Source organism: Lichenostomus cassidix, chromosome 3, assembly GCF_008360975.1.
Source record: "Lichenostomus cassidix isolate B80296 chromosome 3, HeHo_3.0, whole genome shotgun sequence".
NCBI lineage: Eukaryota > Metazoa > Chordata > Aves > Passeriformes > Meliphagidae > Lichenostomus > Lichenostomus cassidix.
Window position 1 is genome coordinate 54944243 of NC_139483.1, and position 21170 is coordinate 54965412.

The window sequence follows — 21170 nt, forward strand, 5'->3', positions numbered from 1 at the left end:
TGTAGCTGATCAGGTAAAAAATACCTTTGCAGTGAGTCTGGCTTTTCTTGGTCTTTAGGCTTTCTTTAAAAACTGTGGCACCCCTGGGATTAGTTAATATTTAATTTAAATGGGAAAAGAGATGAAAGGCAGGCCACAACAAATGGTTCTAGTGCACCAATCTCATCCAGTGACACAGCAGATGGGAAACAAAGCCAGTCACCCAAGAGCAGCAGTTAAATGGTAAGGGATGGAGCTGGAGTTCACTGCCTCTGTGAGATTTATTTCACCCTCCCAAGGAAAGCTAACCTTGAAAACAAATAAAACAGTAAATACTTCCTTCTTCTGGCTGACAGTTACTATTTCTGAGTAGCAGTGGTAAATGTATGACAAGAGCACCAGACAGACTGCAGCAAGAGGTGAAGTGGAGAGAAAACAGGAGATGCTGTAGGGAGAAGGGAGGGAGGAGTGGGCAGGGCCATCCTTTCCAGCAGGACTGATCCTGCAGTGAGGGGAGAATATAATTTAGGTCAAATTCAACACAGCAAATACTTCTTCAGTTTTGAGGGCTGTGGGGATGTAGACTTGGAATGGGTGATATCATTCTCTCTTCTGCATGCCACCACTCTTGCATGCACACAGCTATCAGCACCAGCAAGGTTTTAATCTTGATTTTTGAACCCAAATTTTTTCCTTATGCACTGTAATAATTTTTCATATGGACATATACTTGGTTTTGTCTTTAAATGCCGGATTTATTTGATTGACCATAATGGCTCCTGAAGTTAGACTGTTATTTTATGTATTGGTTTGGGTTTTTTAACATTAACCCGCACTGTGCAGCTATAACGGGACCCTCATGAATTTCAGGGATGATAATACAGACAGAGGCATTCTTTCCCAGTTTAAATGATACTGTAGCATCTTGGTACATTTGGAGGTCAGGCATGATGAAAACTCCTGTTAAATGAATCATTTGTCCTTTTGTAGTTGAGCTTCTTGGCACATCTTGCTGAGAAACTGAGTTGCTTCAGCCCTGAAAAACTCAAGTTCACAATGTTCACTCAAGTATCAAATGAGTATCTGTGTAAAAGGGGAACAAGCATTTGTGATATTAATTCCAATCTCTCTAGGGACAACTGAGACATCTTCCTTTTTATTTGCCTCTTTCTTTCCCTGCAGCAATGTGCTCTCTGTTACCTGAGTAGGGCAGAATGACTGGGCAAGAAATTCTAAATCTTTACCCAAACTTGCAAAAAGGCTCAAAACTGTAATGTTTAACTGTCATCATTTATTTGTGAGTCTTTGCACTTTGGAAATTTGGCCCAAATTTAAGGGACCTCAATGTGAGAGGCTGCCCATGGGATACTTTTGACATGGGTAAAAACTAGAATGTGCTTAGAGCCTTCTGCTTTTGGAAGAAGTTTGTATAGGTGTTTAAAATGTTGTGTCCTTAGTCAACCTTCTGGGCCCTTAGAAGCTTGCCAATACTGGAATATGGGCTGTCACTCTGTCAGAGAACATTAAGCCAAAGTGCAAGCTATTTTCAAGATAGAAATAATAATTCACCCCCAGGATACAGCAACTTAAGCAGTGGCTCCATGAGCAGCCTGCCAAGCTCTTCAGGTCTTGTGGAGTCTGTGTACCCCCACAGGTCCTAGGTCGGCTCTGGAGGATGCTGCAGCCACAGGTCCTGTGGTTCTGCCTCCTTCCTTACATTGTTCTCAACAATTTTTAGTGGTAGTAAAGAAATGGGTGGGGGAAAATACCAGAGAGAGAATAATACTGAGTGACTCTTCACTTAGGGTATTTACTGTGAGCAAGAATAATAATAATCCATTTATCCTTTTTTCCCCACTCAGTGACTGGAAAACCAAGAGGTATTTCAGTTGTGACACCAGATATTTGGAGTCCCTTGTTCAGAAAGATTTCAGGATTTTATTTAGTATTTTTGAGAATCTCCTACGGAAATACCTTTATAATATTAAGCAAGAATTAAGAGGTACTACTTGACATGATCCAAAGTTTGGCTTACTTATTTATACTCCCATTGGCTTACATTTTTCATACTCTCTTTTTTTAGTTGCATATTAAAATTATGACCTTTAAATTTGCTTTTCCATCAAATATAGTACCTTTTTGTTACTTTTGATTTTAGGAAGACCTAGACTGACTTAAACCTCAGATCTGGTACTGCAGATACAACTCATACAGTGTTGGTGCAGCTCATTGGGTAAATTATTATGTGGCCTTAGTTTCATATTACGTTAAACAGAAGCCATAATTGCTGGTAATTCAATATGACAAAGGAAAGGAAACATCATATTCAGCAAATTAAGCTTCATATGACGGCATTACTTATGAAATGAGCAGTTGGTCAAGGACTTTTAAGGACTATAAATAGAAGGAACCTGTAAATTCAAAGAGTGGAGTTTTTAGTGATGGAAAGCAGAAGCGTTGCAGCTATTGGCAAAAACAAGGCAGAAAGAGCCCTACTGAGGCCTTCAGCACTGGAGGGTGGTGTCGGTGGGTCACATTCATTAAGCATCCCAAGGGATGGGTTTTCTTTTAAAAATTTCTGTACTTCTGATCAGTGAAGAGCAGTGCTTTGGGAGTCACTGGAGTTTGCTCTCAAATTAAAGTTCAATAATATTTCCAGGTGAAAATCTGACTCTGCAGAGAAGGGCAGAAGCTTTGCTATTGATTTGGGTGGGGATAAGGTCTCACCAAACATGTCAGGGGAGGGAGGATCTGCTTGGCTTTTCTTTTTAGAAACTTTAAGCATGTAAAGAAGGCAGAAGGGGTCTGAACCAAGACCCTTCCCAGGACTGCTGAGCTCAGTGAAAATTGCTTTGCCTTTGTTCATGTTTCCTGTGTTGAGGGCATGCTGGGTGTCTGGAGGTGGCAATGCAGAAGGATTTAGCATCACCTGGAGTCTCTGGCCTGAGCTGAGTTCCTCCACAGAGCTGTCCTCACCCCCACTGCTGTTGATGGGAACTCTCAACATGCCTTTTCTGAAGAAAAGGATTGGGTTTTGCTGCACCGTGGATGTTTTAATCCTTCCTGATTTTGACATAAAAATTAAAATCTAAGTGCTTGAGTGCTGACAGAAAATTTGGCTTCATTGTGAATTTCAGTTTCTTTTTATCTTGTTCAATTATTTGTCCATTAATGTCAGGAGGAAAATGTTTTTAAGAGTATTCAACAAGTGATAGAAATCCAACCATTTCCTATAATTTCCCTGTGGAAAACATAAAAAGCTGAGAAAATAAATCCTCCCCTGTTCTGAAACGAACATTTGAAGATCTATTTATTTCCATTTTTCATCTTGAAAAATAAATTTCTGAAATGTTTTGTCCTGTCTGCCAGATGCTTTTGCTCGAGTCATACATTTTCTCTAAATAAAACTCCCTCAAACAGTTGACATGTCCTGTGTAAGCCCAGTGCTTCTTACGTGCTTTTGATAATGAAGACCTCTTACTTACCAGCAGTGACTGAGGAATCTCTTGGAAAGGAATCATTCCCATCTTTCAAGAACAATATATCTTTTATCTTATCTTAGAGTCTTGAATCAATAGGATAAAATCAACATAAGTCTTTTATCAAGCCTATACATTTTATCAAAGAGCTGATCAAGAACTCAAAAGGGATTTGGGTCAAAATCTAAGCAGAAGGATGAAAGACCATGAGTTGTGACATGTCTATTCCTGCCAACAACCTCTATGTTCAAACAAAAGATCTCATTCCTGGTAACCTTGCCATTGATTTTATCTTTGAGAACCTTGCCTGTAGTTCCACCTTCCTTTCTTCCCCTTATCCCAGCAGGGCTGAGTGTCAAGGGAAGAGCTCCAAACTGATCAATAGACTTTGGATCAGGCTATAGGTGATTACAGGGCAGTAGTAAAAAAATTCAGGTAACATCTAGGGTGTGTTCAAGCCAGCTTTCTTACAAGACTAGCCAAATAGGGAAAAGATACGCATAATTTACCCTTTCATATTTTTATTTCAGTCTGAAAATGTCAGCCAAAACTCCAATTTTCCTTTGCCTTTCAGCATTTGAAACATGACTGTGTTTTATCCTACAGTGTATGGTTTTGATATATACTTTTAAAATTTAAAATATTTTTAAAAGTGCCTCATTTCAAATTTCCAAGGTTTACACACACTTTTTAAAATTCACTAGAATATTTTATATAGTTTAAACTATTTTAAACCAATCAGAAGTACTGCCTTAGGTTTTTTTTTGAACTGAAAAATCAGATTTGTAAAATTCTGTGATCTAAATGCATCTATTTCCACCGATGATGGTGAACATCCCATTTAGCCTACTGTCTCTTTTCCCACTGTCCTCTTGCTTGACCTCTTCTGAAGAATTTTGCAAATTTTGTGTCATTATTTTAATTTTTCTCTCATCTCTCAAACTGTGCTCCAACAAAGACACAGAACTACAGGAAGGTGATTTACAAATTTCTCTTACTCCCAGCAATTTCAGCAGGCAACTGAAATGAGCCATTCCTCTACATGGCACGGCTTGGTACATAGTCATAACACAGAGACACCAACCTGCCCCTGCTGTGCCTCTCACCTTCCCACCACATAGAAATAACTGTGTTTTGTCTCCTCCAGCAATTCCTCTGTGACCAATTCTTTGCTCTTCTGTCTCCTCAGTCCCTCAATCCTGTTAACAGTAAGTGTTTGGCAAGCTGGCTTTCACAGTCGCTAAATGGTTCTGCAATAAACATCAGGGTCGTAATTAAGATGAAAACATTTTCCCTCTTCTATTTCCTCACTGAACTAATGGCAGTGCTGTAGGTCAGTGTAGAGCTACACAGCACACCTGAACCAACCACACAAACAGGATTTCCCAAGCTTTAAGTTGTGTGATGGATGTGTCTTTTCCTACCTTTCTTTGTGTGCAGCTCACATATAGCAACATTTTTTTTTTTGTAGTAGCAGCAGTAGTAGCAGTAATGCAGATCTGGGATGGTTTAAGTGAAGACACAAGGATGCACTGAAGAGCTGCCAATGTTTGCACACCCACAGGTGCACTCTGACCTCTCTTTAAAAAAGAGTTCTGAGCCTTTCACCAGAGCAGCCGTAGCATTTCTCACAACTGCAGCTCTCAAACTGCCAGGCAGCATTTACCCAGAGCTCTAAGAAGCTATTGCATTACACCCTAATAGTATCCATGTATTGATCAGAGGTAAAAGATTGCTAATTACACACATTCCTATGATTAAAATGCTCAGGCTGAAATGCTGTTTATAAATTATTCTCTTACACAACAGAAGCACTTCCCTGTTGCATCAGACCAAGGTGCTTCCTCCCCAGAAAGAGGATTATGCATGGTTATGCACCCTTGGAGCTGCCCAGTTCCTCCAGGTGTATGGGGAATGCACAGGGCATGGCTGGGACATAGCATAGGCCAGCAAGCAATAATACCAGCTTTGCTTTCCCAGACATCACAGAGCAGATAAACATGGATGGAACTTCTCTTACGTGCCAAGAAAAGTAATGTAATTATTAATCTCATTTCTGCAGAGAGGACAAATGGTGATTTATTTGGTATTTTAGGTCTGTAACACATTCAGTGTGTGAGTTATCCCTTTGATTTTATGCCTTTCCTGCTGCAAGTGCCTTGCTCCACTGAAATACTGTGGAAGTCTCATCCTGGCCATAAAGAGAGTGACCAGGAGTGAAAGCCTGGGTTTGATGATCAGCTCCCATGGAGTAAAGCATGTCCCAGTGGCCATGTGGTCCTGGGGGGAAGAAGGGACACAGGGAGGTCCTCTTGCTGGGGCATGGGAGAGGGACAATCCCTGGGGATAGCACAAGGCCATGGGTCTGGGAAGGTGAGAGTCATATATTGGTGCCTGGGCTTTGGCAGGCTCCCAACAACAGTGGGGAAAATAGTAATTTGAAAAGTGATGCCAAGATTCATTTTTCTTATTGTTCCAGGAAACCAAAATTTCTTAGTGTCTCTCCAAGGACTTGCAATAGAAGTCCTGAATTTCTCCTCCTAGTATGGGCAATGAATAGCTGGAAACTGAGGATTTTGCCCTATGTTGTTGAAACTTTTGTGGAAAACTTTACTTGCTAAAATAAAGCTGATGGGATTTGAGTATCAGAGCAGCATTGAAGTCCTGAGCTTAAGTTTCTCCTCTAAACTCAATTTTTGCTGTCTCTCAGTCTGTACAGTTTAAAAAATAATAAATGAAGGCGGTTTGCCCTGTTTTTAGGATTTTCTATTGATAAGATGCAAAAAGGACCACCTGGTTTATCTCCTGTTTGTGGACCCATTTTCAGGGCTGAGTTAAGCCCTCACATGTGAGACTGTAGCAATTTAGGATTTTAAGAACATTATATTGCCTTGCAACAGATTTACAAACTTAAGTCAGTATGACTCCTGATTCTAAAATGTAACAACTTAATTGCAACCAGAATTATGAGTAAGTTAAAATATTACATGTAATGAAAGTGCAGTCTGGCAAGAAGTGAAACTGGAAAGTTGGTTCCTCATAAATTTCTATATCACCCTGGAAAAAATCTTGTCTCTCTCCTGTGTCCATCTATCTTTGTCTCCCTGTTTTCATGAAATCTGTAGTAATTTACTTGTCTGTCAATTTACTGCTTAGAGACTGATTCAGTATCAGGGGTTGGACAAACATGGAAAAATATCACGATCACATAAAATCAATTTCCTTGAGAAAGAATAAAAATAAAGCTAAGAAGCTCCCTTCACTACTTAATAAACCTTGGGATGATATAATATATGCAAATATATACAAAGTGCCATGGAAGATATAAATTTTACTGAACATTAATTGGAAGTGATCTATGGTATCACACAGTGGTTTGAGTCAGTGGGCCATTTCCAGTTTGCATTTATGTGTGTGAAATGTGTGTGTGAAATGTGCACACAGCCCCGGCAGTGATTACCAGTGCTGAAAGCAATCACATGCTGCAGCTGACAAGTCAAAGATCAAGTAGAAGTTTTTTTGTAAAATGGGGGAAATCCTGCTTTGAATAACCAATGACTTGACCTTTGTCAGCTGTTAGTCTAGTTGGTAGCAATTATCCAAAGGAGATTAAATTATCAGTCTCAAGGCAAGGTACTTTGCATTTTGAACAAGACCAGGGATTAAACCCAGATACTTTCCAAATACCAAGGGAGTTTCCAGCGGGATAACAATTTCAGAGAAAAAGAACACTGCTGCAAGTAAATTGCAGTTTTCTTCCTGCTTTCTTGCTTCTTTTCCTTAGCTTGAGAGCCCCGAGGAAAGGTTACCATGGGCTGGTGACAGCACTACTGGCTTATCCAGCAAGCTGCAAATGGGACTGAAATAGCAGCACTCTGTGCTTGCAAACCAGGCAGGTGGTGCTTGAGTTCTGCTGTGGGAGCACCTTCTCAAATACCTGTATGCCAGGTCATGGTGTTTTGTGGTTGGATCCTGATTCTTAAGACCTCACACCCATTCCTGAATACCATCCAGGGCCCTGAGGTGCCATCCACCTCCTCAGGAGCACCGAGGCATTCCCCAGAGACACAGAGGACAGCCCTGCCCAGGCTGGGCTGAGGATGATTTGCCTCAGGGTAAGTCCAGGTACAGCTGGTGCTGTGACTGCTGGCACAGCTGGATTCACCCACACCAGCTGTCCCCACCACTGTCCTTGGCAATGGAGTGGTTCCTGCAGGCACTGTCCCACCTGCTCCAAGGCAGGGGGCCTGCATGGGCTGAGGCACCAAGAACAGGTGGTTTAAACCCACCCAGCTGCTTTCATAGCAGGGGGCTGCAGAAGAGCCACAGCTTTGCTGCCTCCACTGGGGCAAGGGTAACTCTGGCTACTGATCCAACCACCTCAGTACATCTAAGGATTGGGAGACCAAAATCCCCAGGTGAGCACCTGGTGTGGGGTAGGCAGCACCTGCACCTGCCAGACCTCATTGTTTTAGAGAAATTTGCAGCACCTGAGGGCTGGGAGAGTGGAGTGAGAGTTGTTTCCTTTGGGTGCTCAGATTTTTTCTTCCTGTTTTCCCCCTCCAGTGCTTTGAAATAAGAGACAAGGCCAGAGCTCTGAAAGTCTGCAGGATGTGACTTGGACTGTGACAACCTATTCAAATGACTGAGCAGGTTAGTGGTCTTCATGTGGTTCCTTTGAGGGGTTGTAGGGAAACAGCCATGCCATGTTTCCACAGTCCAGGGGAGTGCCTGGTTCTGGCCATCCTACCTTTGCAACAAGCCTTTGTTTTTGCAACACATTGCATGAATGAGAAAGCTCTTTAATTTACAGCTGGTAAGCAACCCTACCATGTGTAATCTAGCCCCTAAATCTGTACATGAAACCACAAATCTACTTGAAGAAATCTTGTTTACTAATATATACAACTTTGAGCATGTGGTGGGACTTGGTGAGCTCTAGAGATCCTTTCCATCCTGATCAGCTCTGTGTAAATGGCATGGATAGGGCCATCATCTGTACCAGATTTGAATGGATGGTTGAGTTGAATATCCAAAATAATCCTAAAATATTTTTATTAGAAAAAATATAGACTTATAACCTGATCACTCTGTCCTGGAGTCCTTGCCTCTACTGAATATATATATGAAAAAAGCATTTGCCTGCTGGGCTCTGGCATTTAAATAAATTATGAAGAATTTAAAACATGTGCTTGAATTCTTGAGTCCAGCATTTAAGTTTATTAATGGTGGGAGAGGGTTTTTGGAGGTTTTTTGGGTTTTTTTTTACATCTGTCATGTACATCTTTCCATATAGTAAGCATCTACCTCTTCACCTGGTGGTGGGCTGCAGGGAGCAGGATTTGCCCTGGTTATAGGGTGGGGTGCTGTGGGGTGCTCTGGCCAGCCCTTGGGCTTGGTGGCATGATGAGAAATGTCTGCAGTGAGTCACACTGGATCCAGTGCTGATTGTGTCTGAATGGTCCCACGACACTGGTTTCACGATCCAGGTGAGGTTTTCTTCAATCCTGCTGCAGCAGATGGCTGTAAACATTTCTATAGCTGTTCAGGCTCAAGTCAAGCTGGTTGAGGCAATGTGAAATTCTAGGTCAAAAGGTGAAATGCTGCTGAATTTAAGATTCAAATTCATGCAGATGAGTAAATGGTTACTTGGACTGTTTCCATTTCAGTCGCACTAAGTAAGGTATGTCTCTCCCAGCATGTCTCCCTGCCACAGCTGGGTATCACAGCTACTTTACAGTAGAAGCTGAACTGAACTGTGAACTGAAAAGGTCCTCCCCAAACATGTTTTCCCAAGTATGCAAGCCTAATTTCTCCCGTGCATCCAGGCTTGTATATATAAATGTTTGGATTTGTCTCTGTAGGTTCACTTCATCATCCCTTGTACAGGATTAAACAGTGTATTCTCCTGTCAGTTTGTTCCTACCACTTGTCTTCAAACAGCGGAAAAACCTGAGCATTAGAGATGTTTGGGTAAGAATTAATTTGCAGATACACAAATATATTTAATGGGATCCTCTCACTTGGAGACAGTGAGGTTTTGGGGCTTGTTTTTTTTTTTTTTTTCTTTTTGTCAGAGCTTAAAGGGACAAAACTGGAATACCAGCAGAAAAGTGGCATTTTGAGTAGTGTTTTAAGGTATCTTTTTTGCACACAAGTACTCCTTCCCCAAGCATGGTGTTGGATGATGATGCTGTTGGCCCTTTCTGAAGAATTGGAAAAATAGACAGCTCGTGAAACTCTTGGTTTGATAATTGCATGTTGTCTGCACAGCTCCCAGACATGTTTAAATCATACTGAGTATAACTCTTCCATTTCTGCTTCCAGGCTGGTGTGTGGTTTGTTTGTTGCTGAGTAACTGCAGCCGTGGGATAGAGATCTCCAAATTTAGCACAGGTGGGGCTTTCTGTCGCAGTGACCCACGGCAGAGGAGGCACCTATGAGGAGGATTCAGTAAATGCAGGAACCTTAGCCTGGTGCCTCCCTTCTGTCTGGGCTCCGTGGCAATTGCTACCACCTTGCTGATCCCCTGCAGCTGCTACGGGTGATGCCAGGCACAAATCTTTCTCCTGTGTCTGGGGATCTGGTAATCCACAGTGTGACGAAGAACTGATGGGAAACAGGTTGCTATGAATTGGCTCTTGGTCATCTCCAGTAGTGTTAACTTTCCGAGTGTATTATTATCTCAGAAGCTATTTTAGGCTTCTTTTTTAAAAAACTGATGACATCTTTCACTTGCTGGTCATCTCTTTATCTACAATTTCTTAGTAAAACTTCAATACATTATGCTGATTTAGGGTATATCTTTAATATCAAATTAATATTAAAAGTTCCCTTTTCAGTAGCAAATTGCAGTTAAACATACTTTTGTTTTATATATAGCCATCTTCAAAACTGTTGGTGGTAAGTTATATACTGCTCCACTTAAAGGAATTTTTTATGTGAGATTTAGTGAAATTACTTCTCAGACTCACCTTTATTTACAACTGCTTTCATACAAATCTGTCCCAAAAGAGCCAACTAGATTCCTGTGCTTTGTTCCTTCATTTACCATCTTCATAGTTTTTTTTTCTTTTATTATTTTTCATTTTCTGCATCCTATTGAGAATTAAATAACTTGGATACTTGGTTATTACTAACAAACTGGGATTTCAAATCTGCCTGACTTTTGGTAGTTCAAGAAGCAGATTTAGATACAAGCTTCATCCTGGATTAACAAGCTTTCGCCAGGTATTAATGTTTGACACTGAATGACAGTGGTGGAACTCTAAACATAGGGGGGAAAATCAACCCCAGTATGGCACTGGTGTGAAGGGCTTGGTTCATTAAACTGCTACCTCAGGCTAATGTCATAAAGAGCAGATTGGTGTTAGATGTTGGTTTTGTTGCTCTCCCCAGAAACCTCCCTCAGGCAGAGTTCACTTACCTCAAACACTTGAAAAAAACAACAGGTTGGCAAATATAACCTTTTCTGACTGCAATGGAGACACCAAAGTGATCCATATGAGCTGGAGCTGTGTGGAAATAGCACCCAAGCACAGAACCAGTGAATACAGGGATGTTGTCTCCTTGCAGAGATTGTCTGACTGAAAGTTGTTTAGAGGCTGGTCTGCTGTCCCATGTCAGACATTCTCCTTTCTCAGGCTTCCCCTTTAGCTTTTCCTCAAAATAGAAAATAGAAGGAAATATCCTGGAGTTCATATTGTGGTATCATTATATGTAATGTATATAATACATGTTTTGTACAAATACAGCCATAATTATATTTTTCTGGAGAATAAATATAAACTGTGTGTGTGATAAGAACATGAAGGGGCTGCATTATATGGGCAACTAACAGGCTGTGTCCTGAAAAGCTGAAACTCTCTTTTGGCATTAGGAATCTAACTTTGACCAGATGTTGATGGTAATTGAGTTGAAATAGCATGATGGAAATTGCCCAGTGGGAAACAATTTAGCTTTTAAAATGTCATAACTTAAACCTTGATTTAATGTATTGCATAGAAGTGGGCATGACTTGCACTTGATACATCCTCTTTTTTTATTAGAACTCTGCAAAGTTAAGTTCTTAAGGTGCCTGTGGTGTGTATGTGGGTGTATTCTGGCTCTGGCTTCCTCAGTGCTAACTTTTTTCTGCTAACATCTCAGCTCATAGGAGCACAGAACAGTTTACCTAGGAAGGGACCTGGAGATCACCCAGTGCAGGGTTGATTTTAAAAGTTTTTTAGGGTCTTGCCTGCTTGAGCCTATGCTGGTATGTAGCAGTGTAGCTCCTTCCAATCATTACTCAAAAGTTTTAAGTTAAAAAGTTTACTGGGGAAGGAAATATTGAAGGTTTTACATAGAAGCTGCATGCACAAATAGATTCTTGCTCATGCTTGTGTGTATGTAATACATTACACTCAAACACATGGAGTAGGGAACTATTATTATGACCACACTTGTGAAAATATTTGAATTTAGCTCACTTTACGTAAACACTCTGGCCTTAAACCTGCAGTGAATGGTAACATGTATAGCACAGCAGTCCTGTTCTCAGGACAAATGCCTGAAGGGGCTTTCAGTGTTTCCATTTCAACCCTCTCAAGCAGGGGGTCATACCTTGGCATTAACATTTTTCTCTGAGATATTTTCCCTAAAGAAAATTCTATGAGAACCTGCATGTTTAAAGGGGTAAAACTGCTTACCCTCCCTCACCACCCCAATAATTCAATGGAGGGGAGAGTTTGCAGATGCCTCCCACACTCACCCCTGGCTGACTGGGTGGCTGGCAGCAGGGCAGACCCAGGGGCCACCAAGAACAAACCTAGTGCTTGCAACTTGTTCCATGTGGGTAAGGTCCTGGCTGAAACATTGTAGAGAAGCTGAGAGGCTGTTCGGAAATATAGCCATGAGAAGCATGTTAAAAACCCAATACTAATGCAAACCACATGGTTAACTAAACTCCATTTAGCTACTTAGAAAACTGGAGCACTGTCCAGTATGTGCCTGCAATGCTCAATTTCTTCCCCCACCTTCCCCATTTCATTAATTCCTGCTCCCAGGGTGATTTCTGTTGTGTTATGGCTTAATGATTTAACACCCATAATTCCTGAAGCTTTTGCACTGCTTGAGTTTGAATCCCACCTTGAGAAGCCCGTGGATAATATTCTTGTACCTGACAGCTTCACACAAATCCAGCTGACAACTGAGAAGTGGAAAGTGTCCAACTGACCCTTGCATCTGATACAGCCTTTCACGTCAAGGACCAAAGGCAACAGCAAGATATTTTGGGAGCAGGACAGGATGTTGCCTAGTGTGTCCTTCCCCAAGCACAAACCAACTTCAAAAGGGCTGTAGTGACGGAGAAGAACCTGTGGACAACCTTCCAGTTCATGGCCCTTTGTGGCAATAGACAAGCACCAAACCCTTTCCTGGGTTCTGGGAAGCCAGGTATGAATCCCAATCCCACGCTTTGCTCATGTCTGACACTCCACCACAACATGGCTGAGTTCCTCCCCTTCCTTGGCATAGCTGTGTTTAGCTGGAGACATGGGCATGACAAGACTAAGTGGCTTATGACGAATTTAAAAAAAAAAGTCACTATTTAAGTAGACAAGATCATAGACAGTGAGAGAACAATATTAAATAATGGATGTATTTTTTTAATGAATCCAGACCAGACAGGCACCATTTGTGCAAACTAAACATTAGCACAGATAGACTTTATTTTCATGTTTACAGCAACTGAAATTCTGGAAGCTTGAATTTGAAACTACAAATGAAGAAACCTGTTGCATGTATTCTCAATTAGTTCAGCAGTAGCAATAACAAAGTATTCAGTCACTACAAAAAGCAGATCTTCTGATAATAAACAACCGCATGGTGCTAAACACACTTCAGCAAATGCAGGGATAAGCTTGGCAAGCTGCCTTACAAAGCTGTGCTTCTGCCATGTGATGATGTTGCTCAGAGTAGATGCAAAGGCAGGAGTCCCACAGCTGCAGTCACATCCATGTAACAAGTGATGCACCTACCAGTAAGACTGATCTTAAAACTCTAAACTCTTCTGGATGAAGACCTCAGAATCAGGGTGGCCCCAGGGAACATATTATGGCAGTTTCTGCAGCTCAGCTGGTAGCCAATAGCTCAATCCCCTTGGATCATGACAAAGGACCAAAAATGCAACAGTTTGAAAGATTTTGGAGTTAGTTAACTAAATGGGGTAGGGAAAAAGCTATGACGAAAGACAAGTGGGCCATTTCAGCTTTCCTTGAATTACTGAAGCTATCTAAACAATTAACAAATCCTGTGCACAAGACAGTAGAAAAATTACAGGATGTTTGTCAACTCTCAACTAAATGAGCTGGAATGGTGTACTAGGGAGAGACTGATGGATCACATAAACACTCCCAGCGTGCATAGCCTGAAGGGATAATATGGAGACAACACCACAGAAAGTATCAAACAGCAGATTGAGATGATTTATAAAACTTGTTGCTCGAAATCCACATCTATACGGAAGCTTCACAGGCAATCAGCTAATGCCACATTTGGTATCCCACACTGCATGGGGACAATTCCACTGCACCTGGAGGGAAACCACAGTGACTCCTAGAAAGGCACAATTATGATTTTTTTAATTTCTCGAAACAAAATGCAGGGAAAACCTTGTTTATTTTTGTTTTAAGGAAGCTACTAAGAAAACTATGTCCCGAAACCACACTTGCTTTCTTCCAAGACTCTTTGGCTATTTCTTGGCTGGATAGATCAGTCTATGCAAGACTAATTTACAACACTGTTGTGTGTATGAATAGCATTGAGTTGTATTTTGTGGCACAATTTAATAGGAAATATAAGAAATCTCTCTTCCCAGCAGCTCTGAGAGCTTGAATCTTACTTTCTACTTATCATGTTTGTCATGTTGCAGTGTAATTAAAGCATCCACAGTCTAGGCTGTTATGAGCCCTATCGTCTAGTGAGGATAAAATATTAAATTGCTCTAGTTTTTACATTTAAATTTATCTTCACAGCAATCCCTGTGGTGCTGGAGGACCAGGCTATGAATAGCACCGAAATGCAGTCAGCAGACATTTCCGTGCTACTCCAGGGAAGGCACAGACAATTAATTGTCCCTAGTTTGCTCTACTGTCCATAATTATAGTTTTGAGTTTATAAATAACAAAGCATGATTTTAAAAACCAAAACAAACCCCTCAATTACTACAGGGTTCCTGAGATAATTAAGTCTCCAAATGTGGCTCAGTAGAAGGGAACCAAGGCTACACTGCAAAAGCCCATAACATGCAGATGTGCGTAAGCAGAGCAAAGCGACAGGATGGAAAACGTCACCAGGAAAATAAACTCTCTCATCATTATTTCACTGCTTTTTACCTAAAAAAAAACAATGGTCTATTGTCTCGATTCACCCTATTGTTCTGTTGCATTTTTTGTTATTGAAGGAACGAACAGTCAGTCAGCAAGAGTTTCCTGAGGAGTAGCAGCTTGGAAAGTCAAATGCAGTATCCTGTGCCTAAGGCTTGTTTTGCTACAGGTTTAGGAAAAACCAGGAAAGTAAAGTTACTGAGACAAATTAAAGCACACAGTTTACAATTCAATTTGTTTTAGTACCCCCTTCAAGTGGAAATACCCTCCAATTTTACAAGTATGGCAGTTAAAAGCTGCAAAATGAAGCAAAACAAAGCTGTGCCCTGCCGCATCCCTGCTTGATGGACATTCCTCTGTTGTTACTGGGCCGTTGCATACTGCCAGGGAAAAACTCTGTGTCGGGAGCCAGCACAGCAGGAGGCTTCATTAGCCATGAACAGGAGCAAAACAGTGCTTCAGAAGGAGCAGTGCCCTGTCTGAACAGCCAGCTTCACCACAACAAGCACATAATCAGCTGGACAGCCTGTGACACACGCTTCAGATAAAGACAGACCTATGGATGCAAGAGAGCTATGGCTTAAGTGTTTCAAAAGATCTTTGCCCAACAAGCAAACAAATTATACATTAAAAACCTTTTACAAAATACATGCTCTGTTCTTTCTCTGTTTAATATCTTCCTTGCTTGAAGCTTGGCCGTTGCCCAAACGCATCCAGAGCAACGCTTGATGATAACTCAAAAATGCGCAGTTAATCTGTGTGTAGTTTCAGCTCTTGAATGCCAGGAGCAAAAGTGTACTTTTCAGAGAGAAATAGGCTTGGTCACACAGCATAATCATGTTTATGCAAGTTTTTAGATAGCCAAGATAAAGCAAATACTTCTGTACACTCCTCTGAGAAAAGAGGAAAACTCTGAATTGAAAAACTGCTCTTTTTCAATGTCATTTTATCCAAAAACAAGCGTATGCCCCAGTAGAGAGCTTCCTACATGACAGCGAGTAAAACTTTAGCTGGCTGGCTTTTTTTTGTTTGGTTTTGGGTTTTTGTCTTTTTTTGGGGGGGGGAGTTTGTTTGTTTGGGATTTTTTTTTTAATCTTACAGCTATATTTCATCATAAGAGCTAGTTTGAAGAAGCAGTAAACTTTTGCTTTTTGGTCTATCTTGACATTCCTCCAGAGACACATAACAGAAATATTTCAGACTCATTTTTTGTCTCCTACTTGCAGGAAACAGGAAAGTCGCAGTTCTTAATTTTTGGGCTTCTGAAATGACAAAGATAAAAAATTTATACATTGAAACAAGATATCTTTGCTTTCTTTAAAGAAAAAAAAAGCGTCACAACCTAAAATGAGTGCTTCAGTGAAACTGGATATTTTTGCCTTGACCACAATAAACAAAAAGCTATAGTTATGCTTTATGCACCTCCTATTTATTATCTGTGTAGCCCTACTAGGTGAGAAACAAAAATCTGAACTCATATTCCAGATAATACAGACTTCACACTGCACAATACTGTAGTAATTGCTGCCAAATGAAAGCCAATGCTGTGGCATGAGACTAAAAGAAGTAATTTTTTGTTAATAGGATCAGTTTTGTGGATGTAAAGGAAAGGTCTTAAAACACTTTCTATTCATATCTGAATAAATTAAGATGATAACATCTAACAAATTGTTTGCAATTTTAGAACATCAGTTTTGCTGTCCTGCCCTCTTGGACTTCTTCATGGCCATGAAGATGCTCACAGGCAGAGCTCCATGATTCCTCTCACATTCAGAACATTTTCGAGGGTGGCAAAGTATCCATCCTGTGTATAAAAATAATTCCTGTGCTCTGCCAGTTTTGAAGAGGAAAGGAGTGCGAGAATACATCAGACCCTGTGGACAGTGGCAGCCTTATTAAGTCACAAGCAACCAAGGAGAACAATTTCCCCCGACCACCATCAACCCAGATACTCAAAGCCAAACTGCCACAATTAGAGCAGGCACCTACAGCCACTGATTAAATCAGAGGGATCCTTAGAGCTCACAAGGGTCCTTAATAGATTTTACTTGAGCAGGTCAAGTTCATGACTTCCCCTCACTCTGCAAATACTACTTTTTTTTTTTTTTTTTTAATTTCTTCCTATTGGGAGACTTGTCTTATTCTGACTGGTGCTCTCTACAGACAACTCCTAAGGAAATAATATCAACTTTCTTAGTGTATGAGCTGGGCAGTATAATTAAAACAGTACAGTGACCAGTGATGAAGGACTAGCCAGATTACTTTGGGTTCATTTTCATGTATTAATGTTTCATTTTTTTGGTGGATCACATTGCTCCTACAGAGAGACTGCAATATTGTGTGTCCATGTATTGGCTATGTGTCAACAGAGAAAAGCAGAGTTGACTTTTATGATAAGGTGATATGACTTTTATGATAAGGCTTCTATGACTTTTTAGAGCATGTTCTAATGACTGGTGTGAAGTGGTAGAGAAAAATCAGAGAGGCTCATGACACCCAGTGTTTCAGCTCAGCCAGAGCCTCATGCAGCATCCTGAGAAGCAGGAACTTCTGCCTGTCTCTCTTTCACAGGTCTGATGAAGATATGCATTGCAGAGGAGGATATCAACTGCACACTAAAACAACTGTTCTCAGCTCTGCCGGCATGTTTACAATGAAACACCTGCAGCTCTTCCACAAATGTCTAAATATTTTTCAATTAAAACATCTTAAAGATCTGGATCAGCCTAATGAGCTGGCACAACACCATATTACTAGTAACATTACATCATACACTAAAATGCTGGAGAATTCAAATTAAGTGAAAAAAAGATCCCTCAATCTGCCATCATAGAAACAAGCCCACAAAGATCTCAAAGGTGTAGTATCACCTACAGCGTGGGTTCACTTCAGTGAATGTGTGAAAAAACGGATACTATTAAACTTCTCTACAGAAAGTTGGGAGTAAGGACTACATGGGAATATTATTTCTCTCTTCTTCCAAAATTAGCAATGTACAAATCTAGAACATGAATCACATGAATTTTAGAGCTAATGAACACTAGACTACCTTGTGTGGTGCTCACTGGCTATATTCTCAAGGCATTTATTTAGGTTGTTAAAGGTAGGAATACAAGTATGTGCCTATATTGATGCAAAATACATATGATCAAGCTGTTTTTTCTTTAAAAGGCTTAAACTTAATGAATCATTCATCCATCAAATGCCAACTATACCTCCATAATGAAATTAAAACAATTTATTAACAGTTTGATATTTATGCTATTTCCCACCTATTATGTTTTTGTGACTTTTTTAGCATTTCTTTTTACATCTGACAAAACACCATCACTGACTAAAAGCTAAGTTTAACATTTTCATTTCATGCACAGGTTCCAATGAAAGGCCTTCACAGTTGGAATGGAGTATTTTGTCTGCTTAATTATTGTTCTTCAAAACTCATCAATTCCTGGTTTGGATGGATTTGTGGAAGACTAGGCAGTAAACACCCAATTAAGCAGGCTATGTGAATCTGCATATAGATTTTACATTAGGATTCTACAGTAATTTCAAATGATTCAGGAGCAATTACATGGCTGACACATGATGAATCAATATGTATGCAAGAAGCTGTCAGACATATCATGTGTTTCAGTAACAAAAATGGGATATATGCCAAGGAGGGGTATGTGTAGCACTACCCAGCCACAGAATAGCCAGGGATGGTTTGCATACAGGGAATTAATTATCTCTGCATGCAGGTTAACCTTCAAGCTAAGTGTTTTTTACTTGTCTTAACTGGCACACACAGACTGGCAGGATCTGCTCCCACCACATGAATATTGTGGCATTCAAGTGTGGGCAAGTGAACAGTTAACTTGGTCTGGTTGGGTTGTGCAAACCTCTCCCCTCCTCCAAACAATCCATCAAAACACACAAACAGAAAATGAAAGCCCTTTCTCTCAACCCACAGTAGGCATTGCTAAGGATTGCTAAGGCAGGGCTGAAGCACCTGGGCACATCCACCTCAAAACTCTGGCTAATTGGGATCCCATCACAGTCCTATCAGCTCACAGTAATACCCTTGTTCTGTCTTTAAAAAAAACCGTTTTGCTCTCCAGACCAATCTATTGGGGGAGAGAGCTAAGTGATGAAAGGAGAGAATCCCATCACAGGCACACATGGTTTGTTTCAGTCAGGGTTACATTCTCTCTTACTCCACTTACTATGTTAAAAGGTTAAAATGGAGTAGCATGAAATATTTTCATAACATCTTGTATTTTTAAGTGAGGAACATGTGCTACACAGAATTAAAGCAGGACACCAAGAAGATTAAGTACTCAGAGAAGGGGAGGAGGTAGTGGGGGAACTGCAACCTTCGAGGAAAAGGGAGAGAATCCAGCATGAAAAACAGGCTAAGAGGACAGCTTTGTGTTCCTGAAATGCTTATTACCATTTGAGAGAGATGACAGCAGTAATGAAAACAAAACATGAAAAAACAAAGCCGAGCTCATGAACAAACTGAGAAATATCTTCCCTGATATCTAGATAATGACAGACACACACTGCCATGTGAGTGTAGTATCAAAGAGTATTTCTTTTGAGGTGAGTAAGATGACATGGTTTCTTCAGACTGCCTTTTTCCATAGCCAGGAGCAGTACAGTTGCAGAGCTGGCTCCTCCTGATGCCAAGCTGACAGTGCCAGGAAACCCAACAGGCGCTGTTAGTGGACACCAGCAAAGTGCCAGTCACCATTCAGCTAGTGAGAAACCCATGGTATAAAGTGCACATTATGAAACATTCCCCCAAAGTGTGTGAAATCCTCACTGAAACTAGAGCCTAGATAAACTCCTGACAACCTTTCTTTCACACATACTAGGGACAAACATCCTTCCCCAGGCTGGAACAGGAAAATAAAGGCTGTTGACTGACCTGAATTTGGACGTTGCTCTCAAAACAATCCTTTCACTTGCTCTGTGATGGGGTCAAGGTCAATGTCATAGAAGCATGGCCTTGTGGGCAGTCCTGGCATGGTGCTCATCTGTGGAAACAATGGCATTCAGTCATACTCCTGCACCTGTAAGCAGATAATCAGTCTACCCTTGCATGTAAACCTTAGATTAAGAGAAAGGCTGGATTGTTCAACACAGGCTCGACCACAGATGAGATCTTTACCACATTTTTTGTTTCTGTTAAAAATGTCAAACTTTTTGGATGAATTTTTAAGTATGAGCTTCTAAAAGATAGGAAAGAGAAAACAAAAGCCACAAAATACCGGCTAGCACAGCAACCTAAGAATAAATTCTGTAACAAAATGAACACCCTTTGGGACTTGCTTTTTCCTCAAAATATTTATCTAGAACATTTATCCATTTATATCTCCTGAAAAAAAAAAATCACACAACAAAGGGCAAGGATGTAATTGTCTGAATTTACCTGGTGATATAAATGTGCTGAACTCAGACCTCTCCCACAGAAAACCGGAATACAGAAGCAGAATTAATCACACTTATCTCACGTCAGGAGCAAATTGAAATGGTTCTACTAAACATACAGGAATTACAGCTGAATCCTAATTTAGTAGTTAGAATTAGCAGGTTGAGATATGAAGCTAAAGCAACCCAATTATCTCAAACTATGTGTAATTAAGATCCTGATCTAGCATAAGACACTAGCATCTGCATACTTTTAAACATGTAAATAGTTCCATGGAGTTAAATTACACAGTTAACTACAGCCCTGCTACTTATACTATTATTTGAAATTGGCATTTTATCAGCAATTAAAGGCACATGACTGACATGGAAATCTAGAGGTGCTGGTCCACAATAGTTTAAGCCCCTTTAAATCAGAGGTTCCCCAGCTTCCCAGCTCCCTGCCTCAGGACTCCTTTCTTCTCCCTTGCAAAGGAGATGTCTGGAGAGCAGGTTTGGCAGAATAACGTTGGATTTTGATCTGCTTCATTTTCTGCTGTTTCAGCTCCTTAAGTCTGGAAGGGCTTCCCCATTCCCAATGCCAGCACTGGCACAGGGTAAAGACTATGCCTGTGGGGCAGTTTTAAAACAGGACCAGTTTGGATCAACTTGGGTTGCTTTGGATTCACACCCTGAATATCTCACTACATTTCCACTAATTCAAGGAACTCTAAAAACAGCATTTGGGCTTAATGACTCCTTAAACCCTTTCAATATCTTTACCTCATAAGTGGAGAATAGGCCTGCTATAATAAATGCTATATTAAAACCTAAATTGATGGAAGACCTTACAATCTCTGGAAACAAACCCGGAATTCAACTTAGCTTGACTGTTTGTTGGCTGAGAGTCTTTAAGCATTAAAACTGATTTGCTAGATTTTGAGGAAAAAACTTT

General features: G+C 40.6%; 1 protein-coding gene across 1 annotated transcript in view; it reads right to left on the reverse strand.

Moving 5' to 3' along the window:
* Window positions 1-14087: 14087 nt before the first annotated feature.
* The window catches only part of MTHFD1L (methylenetetrahydrofolate dehydrogenase (NADP+ dependent) 1 like), a 141538-nt gene continuing 134455 nt past the window's right edge, over window positions 14088-21170 (reverse strand). The window contains exons 27-28 of the mRNA XM_085055848.1: window positions 19734-19842; window positions 14088-16083 (exon numbers count right to left, since the gene is read on the reverse strand). Of these exons, the coding sequence (XP_084911974.1) occupies window positions 19753-19842 (90 nt within the window). The 3' untranslated portion in view covers window positions 14088-16083; window positions 19734-19752. The remainder of the gene's footprint in view (window positions 16084-19733; window positions 19843-21170) is intronic.